The 10553-nt window shown below is 47.7% G+C and overlaps 1 protein-coding gene across 3 annotated transcripts; it reads left to right on the top strand.

Annotated features, from left to right (window-relative positions):
- Nucleotides 1–291: 291 nt before the first annotated feature.
- OSR2 (odd-skipped related transciption factor 2) lies at nucleotides 292–10283 on the top strand. Of its 3 annotated transcripts, XM_070942097.1 has the most exons (4): nucleotides 292–313; nucleotides 6022–6828; nucleotides 8109–8208; nucleotides 9747–10283. In XM_070942097.1, the coding sequence occupies exons 2-4, from the start codon at nucleotides 6110–6112 to the stop codon at nucleotides 9927–9929; spliced, it is 1002 nt and encodes a 333-aa protein (XP_070798198.1). In that variant the 5' UTR covers nucleotides 292–313; nucleotides 6022–6109; the 3' UTR covers nucleotides 9930–10283. The 3 variants fall into 3 exon arrangements, with proteins under 3 accessions (XP_070798198.1, XP_070798197.1, XP_070798196.1); XM_070942096.1 differs by lacking the exon at nucleotides 292–313 and having other exon boundaries at nucleotides 6031–6828; nucleotides 9829–10283; XM_070942095.1 differs by lacking the exon at nucleotides 292–313 and having other exon boundaries at nucleotides 6031–6828.
- The last annotated feature ends 270 nt before the right edge of the window (nucleotides 10284–10553 follow it).

Below are 10553 nucleotides of genomic sequence, written 5' to 3'. Positions count from 1 at the left end.
CTGCCCGAGCGGAAGGACCCTCGCGGGACGCCGAAATCAAATTAAATGTCGGGGAGGGGAGGGGGCTTAACCATGGGTGGTTTCTTCGGCCCTCCCGCCATCTCCATCCACCAGTGTTTGTATATCTGATAGCTGGGGACCATCAAACTCTATTCTTAGCCCCCGGCCCACCCCTGCTTACCTCCCCCCCCCTCCTTTCTAGAGCGCACAGTTGGTGGTTTCACTCTCACACCAAAGTCGAGGCGACACACGAAGGTATCCTCCAGCCTTGATCTTGGGAAGAGTTGAGAAGGAAAAGCCCCTTCGCAGCAAGGTGCCATTTCGGGGGAGAACTGGTGCTCTAGACACCGATTTTAATTAAATTTGGGATTCCGATCGGGAAGGAAAGGGACAGGGCTTGTAAATTACACCCGTGTTCGATTCGCGCCTGACTGGCAGCGGCGCCTCCAAGGAAAAGGTACCGTTTCTCTGCAGGCGGTTTCCGATTGTCAACTTGGCACCTGGACCTATTTCTTTTATCGTTGTTCTGGTTTCAGTGGCTGCCGCGTACAATCTCCATTCATAGCTTAAACGGTACTTTATGGCTTTCCAAGAAGGAGAAAGAGAGTACTGTATGCGGTTTGAGAAGAGTTTTATTGCTATCTCCAGCTTGATTTCATAGAAGTATTAACCTTATCCAATGGAATAACCTGCATTAATCAGTCTACAACATGTAGATAGTCCCTTGAAACAAAAATCGTTTTGTTACATGGTGCTATTTTCTAAAACTATTGAAAAATCGTTTAACTGAAATAACCTCAAAACCATTTTTAATCTATTTTAAGCAAAAGATGTATTACTGAAATAACTAGGAGAGATGAAGCTGTTATCTCCTTGTGTCAAATAGACACACCTCTAAAAATGTGGATTTAGGAACATTTGTAAAATGTGATCCTAAACAACCTCACTAGTTTTGCTAAAAGCTTTATTTGTTAAGTACCAAGGGATCTTACCAAGTTTACTTACTAAGCACTATTAAACTTAATAAGCAATACTTAATAAGCTTAATAATGATAATAAACTTAATAAGATCACTTAGTAAACACTTAAGATCAATGCGACCTACTTCTGAGTAAACATGCATTGAATTGGCCTATTATAGTGAAAAAATCTAGACATTTCTACTTGTAAATAAGTACTAGTAAGATAAGCTCCCTTTGGATTTAAGCCTGCATAATATTTGTTTAAATGTGCTTGTATTTTAAGCAAATTTATTCTCTCACATTTGGAATTTTTTTTATTACACCCTGATGTTAATAGGAAAATAATATAATCCATATTTTAAAAACTCACCTTTAATATTTATTAAAATAAATTGTAGTTTTTCCTGCCTGCAAGTCCTAAATGAGTTTACCTTGAAACCAATTTCCACTGATTTTTTAATAGAGTTCTCTTTTACTAATAGCACAATCCTATGCAAGTTTGCTGAGCATAATCCTAGCCTAGTTTACTCAGACGAATTTAAAGGAATTTACCTGCCGATAAGCATGTATAGGATTCAACAGGAAGGCATCCACCTGCGGCCATAAGTAAATTCTGGTTGAATGAATTCAGATGCTTTGATGAATGTGTTTGTCTATTTGTTATGATGTCTACGTGGGAGACATTTTTAAGATAAACTAAGCTATTTAGGCCATTTGGATGGAAAATGTCAGATAGTATTAGAATTATTCCCAGTTTGGAAAACATTAATTTGGAAGCAAGCGCCATTGAAAGCAGTGCAACTTTCTACTCGGTAAATAGGCACGATGGACATGTTCTTGGGAAGGGAGAGGAGGAAACCTGTCTTATCTCTAATGGAAATAGAACCTAATTGCTGTGATGCTTCACAGCGCAACTAATTTAATAAAGGACAATCATTTAAAGGATTTTTTTTGGGGGGGGTGAAGGGTTCCAATCTTTCTAAAGCACTCTCACTTCTCTTCTTGAACAACTGTGGAGGCGGGGTGAGGGCATGCTGTATAATGTTTTATAAAAATCACTCCAGATCTGCAGACTTGCCTTCTTGAAGAGAGTCCTTTGAAGCAGGAAATTATTTAACACTCACCCTTCCCAATAGAATGGAAACTTCAGTTCAAAAGTCAAGTGGTCCAGGGTTAGTACCGGTCTGAAGAGGTTCTCTCCCCCCCTACCCCCCCCATTTCTCACCCAAGCGTGGCCTGACTCCCAACCCGAGGAGGGTCTGTTCGTGTTGTGGACAGGTCAGAGACCAGCTACTGCTACTAAGAGGCGGCAGGCCCTCAATCTGCCAATTTCAGAGTGGAAATTGAAGCTGAGAGAAAGGAGGGGGGAAGCTGCAGCTTATAGTTTTGGTTAAAGGGGCTGAGCTAAGCGGGTGGGGGGGCCCTCCGTCACACACCTCCCATCAATTCCCTCCCCTCCACGCTGGGATCCCAGGCCGCAAGAAAGGAAGGTTTGGAGCTCGCTCGTTTATACGAGAGAGGGGGAAAAAAAAAGAATTGGCGCACTTCAAAGAATGGCACGAAGGGAAGGAGAAAAGCCATCCAGGGCCCAGACTGAGGGCTTCGGTTGCCCTTTGGCTTCTGCCAAGCCCAAAGACCGCAGGAAGGCCTGGGCAAAGCCTTCAACACCGCCCAAGAATGAGGCGACGCAGCCACTGCTGCTGAGTGACTCTGTACAGGTCTTTTCCCACGCTGGCTGACAGGCTTGCCCAGTCATTCTTCGCTCGTTGGGGCGATGGGATTTGTAGTCCAGCATATTTGGAAGTCACCCGCTTGGGAAAGGTTGGCCTAAATTAATTATCAAAATTATTAGGAAATTATACTTTTTTTTTATAAAGGAAAAAATATATAAATATGTAGTCACGCTTGAGCAAGACGATTCTCTTTCTTTTTCCCCCGGAGCTAAATTGGCGCGGGACACATTAAAGCCTCCACCGTTGCCGAAGATCGCCGCTGACCCTTGAGCAAGCGGGGGGCTAAATGAATATGCACAGCGTCCAACTTGGATTCTTTAAAATACTGAAGTGTTTCTAGTTCCGAATATAAAGCGGCACCACCTGAAGGCATTTTGGACTCGGCGCTGCGTGCGAGAGAGGGAGCCAGCCAGCTGAAAGGGACTCGTGTGAGTCGGGCTGCTCAGCACAGCCTTGTAACTCCCGATTAGGTTTTGGTGCCTCTTTCTTTTCCTAAGCAATATCACATTTCCCACACTTTCCACAACTCCGGTAACAGGTTCCAAATGTAGTAAGAACGCGGAGCAGGGAACAGCCGAATTCCTACTGCGGGCCGATGGCCATAAGGCGACAATATGAGAGAGGAAAGCGGGCGGCGTGGGGGGGGGGGAGGGAGGAAGAAAGACAGAGGAGCCTCACCTGCTCCTTTGGGGTTTGTTGAGGCCAACAGCCCCCTCTCCCCCACCCGCATGGCCCGTTTCTTGCCCGCAGTCCGAAACCCAGCCTTTTCGCGTGGGAGGTGACCACCGGCCGAGTCGGCCCAAGCTAGATCGCGATCGCCCATTCCCGAAATCCCGCGGGGGGTGTCGCTTCGGCCAGCGTAAAAGCACAGCAGGCCAAAGGCAGCTGGAAGGACTCCGGGCCGTTTTCTTTAGACGCCGCGAAGCGCGCGCGAGAACCCGGCGTTGCTTTTCTCCGAGTCGCTTATCTTGATCAATGACTTGTTGCTGAAGGAAGAAAAATAAGCACCGCGCGGCAGGCGGGCGGGATGCGGGGGGAGAGCAGAAGCGGCCACGGATTCCCCCCTCTGCCCCCCTTTGCAACAGCATTCAACCACAGCCGGCTACTCTGGAGGCCTGTGCCTGGAGGAACTATTCTCGCTTCCTAGTGGGACGACTCAGATTCTGAGCCTTGACGTTTCCCCACCTTTCCAAATGCAAGGGTTGTAGGCCTTGGTGTCCGTTGTTTCCGAACCGGGCACTGGCTGGACTTCAGGACAGCAACCCTGTGCCTTTTCAGGCTTAGCTTCTAGGCCCGACTTTTTCCAAGGCAGAGCCTTGGGTTCAGCGCCAGGATCGGGACCATGGGTGCCGCCAAGGCCTAGAAGCTGAGACAGGCATAAATAGTAGAGAGAGAACAGACGCAGAGCAACCGACCGACTCCTTTCCAAGCTTACGCCAACGGAGTGGTCTGTCTGGTCTTTTTTTTTTTCCTCCCTTCATGTTCCGCCTCCTCCCATTGCAAGTGAAATTTCCGCTGTCCCGAAGAAGGGAAAGGATTTGGCTCCAGGCTCCGCGCACTTCTATTCGCAAGTCAGTTCGGCCGAAAGTCTGATCCCTGCAAGTTTTTTTTACCCCAGAACTCACACGCATCTACGAATGGGTTACAGGAAGATTTTATTTCAAGAACGGGAGGGGGCGGGGGCGGGGGCGGCGGCGGCGGCTGGGGAGAGATCTCCTAGGATCGCACTGTTTTTCTCTGGGTTAAGGAATTATACCGACTGTCACGGGTTCAGCGCTGAGCACGTAGGTATCCACTTGCTGTATTTAGGGTTCTCTGAATTGCTGTTCCAGATCACGTGTCGGGAAGAAGCATATAAAAACAGGAAATCTGAATTCGAATCCACGGCACCGCCGGTTCCCACTTTTATGGGACGTGCAACGCTGCATTTTGGAGGCGAGCTGAAGCCATTCACTTAGGCTTCTCCTCTTTCTCGCTGGTTAATGACCCGAGCCTGCAAGTAATGCGAGGAGACCGCACATTCCCCTTTCCCGGGAAGAATGCACGTGTCTCTCTCTGTACTTTTACAACTTCTTCCTAGGCCGCAGCGCAGAGTTTAGAGCTGCCAGGGATTGACCTACCTAGAACTGCTCCAGAATAAGCCCTGTGGCCGACAACACAACCCTGTGAGGGAGCCAACCGGTGTGTTCGGAGGGCAGCCCTTTGCCCCTCTGTTCATTAGGGCCCATCCCGTCCTTCCCCGCCCGCCTTGCAGAACAGCCTCCTTGGAGTGCTTAGGCGGCAAGGGCTGATCCCCTCGCGGGCCCTTCAAAAAAATGAGGACTCGCAGTTTGCCGAGAGGCAGAACGCAGCTGCTCTTCGCTTCCCGAGGAGGACAGGAGAGGTAGCCGAATCGAGCTCCTCTTCATCCCAATAAAGTTTCTCGCTCTCAGGCGTCCACGGAGGTCGTGGTTTTATTTCCATTTTACCCGCTTCTGAGCAGGACAGGGAGCAGTTAACCATCAACCTAACAAGAGGCGAGAAAAATCGGCGTTAGGTCGGCTTGGTGTCAGGGCACCTGCACTTCCTGGCACGCCGGTGTTTCCTTGGCTCTTTACCTTGAGCACTTCGGCCAAGCATGGCGTGTCTTCGGTTCAATGGCCTCCGACTGATTCCCCTCGCCAAGTGCGTAACTCTGCACCGCGTTGGTGGTGCTCCCCTGCCAGTTCGGGTGGCCTGACTCACGCCCCAATAAGCTCCAAGGTATCGCTTGCATTATTCTCCTCTCGCTGCTCCGCAGGACCTGGCCCTTTTTCAAAGCTTTTCCCTCCGACCTTGGCTGCGATGGAGCTGAAGTCATCAACCAGCGCTGGCAGGTTGGCAAGAACTGGCCGCCATAAATTGGGACGTCCGGATTGCCCTGCCCACCCGCACTCTTCGCGCCTCGCAGGCCGAGGTCCGTGTTTCCAGTTCGGAAATTAGGCAGGGTTTGCTCCAAGGCTTGCCTGGCCTGCTTTTCTCCTCCCCGCTTTGCTTTCCCAGGCCGTATCTCTAGTCACCCGCGCCCACCAATCCTCTTGACTCGGCCGCCTTGGGAAAAAAAGGGAGCGCAGACCTCTTTTGGTCCTTCTTCTCCCTTCGTTGCAGCGCGTCCCGTCAGCGGTGGGCATAAAATGGATTAACGCCTGGTCTTGTTGGGGGAGGGAGCACAGGGGCCACGAGAGGCTGGCAGGCGGTTTAGGGTCGAAAGAAACCACACGTGAGGAAAGGGCCGTTTTGTGCCTCTCCTCGAATAACCCGCAATCTTTTCTCCTCCCCCCCCCCCCCATGTTCCTGTTTCTGCTTAGGATCCGAACACCGGAGAAAGAGGCCCTCGCGCGCTTTCCGACCACCGGGTTCAACCAGTCAAAGCAAGGCCCGGCCCGGCCCGCCACGATGGGGAGCAAGGCCCTGCCGGCGCCGATCCCACTGCACCCTTCGCTGCAGCTGACTAACTATTCCTTCTTGCAAGCCGTCAATACGTTCCCGGCCGCCGTGGACCACCTGCAAGGCCTCTACGGCCTGAGCGCCGTCCACACCATGCACATGAACCACTGGACGCTGGGCTGTTACGCGGCCGCGGCCGCCGCTGCCTCGGGCGGAGGCGGCAGTGGCCCGGCCGAGATCAGCCGCTGCTCTGCGCTGAGCGAAATGGCGGCGGCGCAAGGCCTAGTGGAGCGCTTCCCCTTCCCGGGCCTGCCTTTCGCCACGCACCTGTTCCACCCCAAGCAGGCCGCCGCCATCGCGCACGTCTTGCCGGCGCTGCGCAAGGAGCGGCCCCGCTTTGACTTTGCCAACCTGGCGGCGGCCGCCACTCAGGAGGACCCACCCAAGGCGCACGCGGTGGCGGCCGCGCAAGCTCAGGGCGAGCTGGCCAAGCTGGGCGGGCCTCTGTCGGCGGCGCTGGGCAAGCTCTCCCCCGAGAGCCGGAAGCCCGCGCGGGGCCGCCTGCCCTCCAAAACCAAGAAGGAGTTCATCTGCAAGTTCTGCGGGCGACACTTCACCAAGTCCTACAACCTGCTCATCCACGAGAGGACCCACACCGACGAGCGGCCTTACACCTGCGACATCTGCCACAAGGCCTTCCGGAGGCAAGACCACCTTCGCGACCACAGGTCAGCCTCTGCCTCCGCTAGGCCAGGCAAGGGAGACCCGCTAGGCCTCCTCGCTCAGATGGCGGGGCTGGAGGCCCGCACGTAGGTTTTACTCATCTGGGCTTCAACGGTTTATGAAGAGTCAGGCTTATACCTGGAAGACTGTCGAGTGTTTTCTTCCAAAAACCACAGTTCAGATAAACCAAGGCTTAAAGCGGTTTGAACGTAATAAACTGAATTCAGATATCAGGCTAAGCTATAATATGTTGTTTGTTTGCTAGGAAGCCATTGCTTCACGATGGCTTATGGCCCGTTCAGTAAATCCTACTTCAAACAAATCATGATTTAGCATGATGTAGGAACAGGGCTATCCGCAGCAGACCCAATCTAAACAAGAGGTGTTCTTATTATCCCTCTGAAGGAGGTCAGTAGGATTTATTTCCAAGAAAATAAATGCAGTCATTCTGTTGATTTTCCCTTCAACCCTTGATCTGAAGGGACATGGCTGATTTTTAAGCCCAGGGATTTTTAAGATGGTGAGGCTAAACTACTTGATCTGGTTGGAGCAGAATTCCTATTTCCTTGTGGAAGAATGGTTGACTTTAGTCTTATTGTCTTCAATGAAACATATTCCTAAAGTTAGAATCTCAGTTTAGAATTCTCTCTCACTTGAAGGTCCTCTGATGTTCTTGATCATGTTTCTTGCCTCTGCTTTCTTTCTTTCTTTTTTGCCTTTGGGCTATAATATAACTATCACTAAAGACTTGGCAGTAAGAGCACAAAAATATTTATGGGTTTGTAACGATATACAAATCTCTACAAAGAGACTCTTTTGTGGCTTGTTTTGAGAAGCCAAAGAATGTTGGTCTCTCTATTCCACAAAACCCCTACATTCTCCTGTCAGATTTATAAACTTCAACAAAAGCATTCAAGCTGACATTAATCAAAGGGCAATTTTGATTAACTTCACCTGGAATTACCTGCCAAAGTAGTAAATTGGACTTACACCCATGAACATTTACATGGGATTGCTCCCTAGCTAACCATGTTTACTCAAATATATGCATATTTATCCAGAAATATGCTTTTCCTGTTTAAAGAGGCTTATTCCTAAGAAGGCAATGAAGAGCTGTGAATAATTATTTCAAAGTGTCTGAACATGTTAAAAGGGACTTTGGGGATGAGCAGCTAGGCAGCATATAATTTTGGTTTTAAAAAATTGATTACGCAGAAGTTGGGCTGTTGTAGCATTTGTTGTGTGTATAGAGATATTGACTCCAAACACTGTGGTTGATTTCCAGGTATATCCACTCCAAAGAAAAACCCTTCAAGTGCCAAGAGTGTGGGAAAGGATTTTGCCAATCTAGGACCCTAGCCGTTCATAAAACTTTACATATGCAGGTAAGATCAGGCTCCATTATTTTACACATTTTATTTTGATTTTAATTGATTGTGAATATAAACAATTATTTTCTAGATGCAAAATAAGAGATAGAGATGTGCTTTTTAATCTGAAATCTTTTGTGCTATTTGTCTCAAATGCTGATATGTAGAAAACAACAAATCCATATTTTAATGTATGTAAAGTTTGTAACATGGGCATTTAGATGGTGAGGACAAGGGGGCAAACGATGAAATGTGCAAAGTGATATCAACATGCCAGTGCTGTGACTCACTTGCATCAGATGTAATAGCATTGTATTAAGACATCCCTGCCTACATGTCATCATTTTGATGTATAATAATTGCAATTCACTGCATTTGCCCTATTTTTCTCTGACTACTAAAAAAAGCATGCAAATTCTAGGTGAAAAGTGGGATATCAGTAAAATAAATAAACTTAAATAAGTAACATTTCCTAGGGACTGGGAGTTTATGTACATTTACTTAAGAGTATATTCCATTGAATTAAGCAGGATTTACATTTGAAAGATAGCCTGGCTAAGATTGACTTCACTCATTCAAGACTTCCACATTCTAACACTGGAAAAAGTTCCTTAAGTAGCCAGACCATTTGGAAGCAACCTATCAATGCTAAATGAGATGTGCTCTTTGATGGAAAAACCCAGATTAAAAATACTTGCTTTGTGGAAGACTTCTCACTTAGAGAGATAAACCAAGTCTCCCTTGGAAGCCAGGTGGATTATCAGGAGAATTTCCCCCTTAGATTCCAGGAACTAGGAAATGCAAAGCCAGGAGGACTGGCCTTGACAGGCAGGAAGATATGTCTGTGCAATTAAGACTATAATCTTAAACACACAAGGGACTGAGAGTAAATCAGCAGACTTGCTTCTGGGTTCCAGATGCATTTTCTGGAAATAATTGTGCCTGCAGTTGAAACCCGCAGTTAATGTGAAAGTAAAGCTGTGATTCTGAGATCAGTTTCAAAGAAAATTGACCAATTGGGTAAAAAAGAAAGTAAAATCACATGCATGTTTGGATGCCCATAAATGATGGTTGGAGAAATCTGTGTCATTGAAGTGTATGCAGATTTTCTTTAAATGTATTTGTGATGGACAGTAAACACAGAAAGGTATGAATCTGATTCTAAATCTGAAAATGTATGTGGATTTATTTGGGAGTAATCCCTAATGAATCCTATTGGAAAGACTTAAACTAAATTTGCATAAAACCAAACTAAATGCGTGCAGAGTGCAGTCCTATGTACTTTAATCTGTAGCCTTCATTGTTGCCTATTACTGTCAATTTACATTTGCACAGGATTGCATTGGGTTTTTCTGTCCCTGTGGGCTTAGATTGCAAGTTTTTTTTTGCCTTGCCATGTTCTTCTTGTCCTACAGCAATTTAATGAGGCCAAAAATGAGAGCAGGGGGGCTGGAGGGTGGAGGTGGTGGAAATGCTGAGTGAACTTTGAAAAGCTCAATAATCCAAGTAGTTTGTCAAGGGTTTAATCCTTTGCTTGCTTCAAATCTGAACAGGAATCTCCACACAAATGCCCCACATGTGGAAGAACCTTTAATCAAAGAAGTAACCTGAAAACTCACCTTCTCACCCATACAGACATCAAGCCCTACAACTGTGAGCAGTGCGGCAAAGTGTTCAGGCGCAACTGTGATCTGCGGAGGCACAGTCTAACTCACACCCCGCGGCAGGACTTCTAGAACAGCCGAGAACCCCCTCCCCCGGGGAGCTAATTCTGGCTCAAGGACTTGAACTGTAGCGTAATCTTTATGTCCACATGGGTGATGTGGACAGGTGCATCTAGGGGGCTTGATTCCATGTCCCCCAGTGCCAGCCGGTCCTCTTTCTGTTGTGGTGGTGGGGCTGATACCTGTTCCAAGCATTCTCCCTGCACCGAGAGGGCCAGCTGGTTTCTTGTATATAGTAACAGAGCAGCTCATTTTCGAGCTCTGCACAGCAATATGTTGGCTTTCTATTGTCTTACCAAATGCACATTGGTACCAACAGCAAAACCTAGGAGTGAAAATACTTTTTTTTTCAAATTGTATTTCCAAATAAACACTTTCCCTCCAAATATAATTCTCATTCTGAGTTTGAGTAAGTGACATTGTTTATTTCTCACAAGAGCTGAAACTGTTCTTTGGGGGGAAAAACACTTTGTAAGAGATGTGTGTGCATGTATTTATTGGGGAGGGGTGGAATCTAGTTTCTGCAATTTTCATGGCAGGGTTTTGTTTTGTTTTTTTTTTAAGTGGTTTCCCACAGCCCCTTCCTGAGAGAGGGTTGAGAGAGAATGACTGACCCGTCACCCTGCTGGCTTCATG

Source organism: Pituophis catenifer, unplaced genomic scaffold (assembly GCF_029215685.1).
Source record: "Pituophis catenifer annectens isolate HBS135680 unplaced genomic scaffold, rPitCat1.0.hap2 SCAF_3, whole genome shotgun sequence".
NCBI lineage: Eukaryota > Metazoa > Chordata > Lepidosauria > Squamata > Colubridae > Pituophis > Pituophis catenifer.
This window is presented reverse-complemented; position numbering and strand designations above follow the sequence as displayed.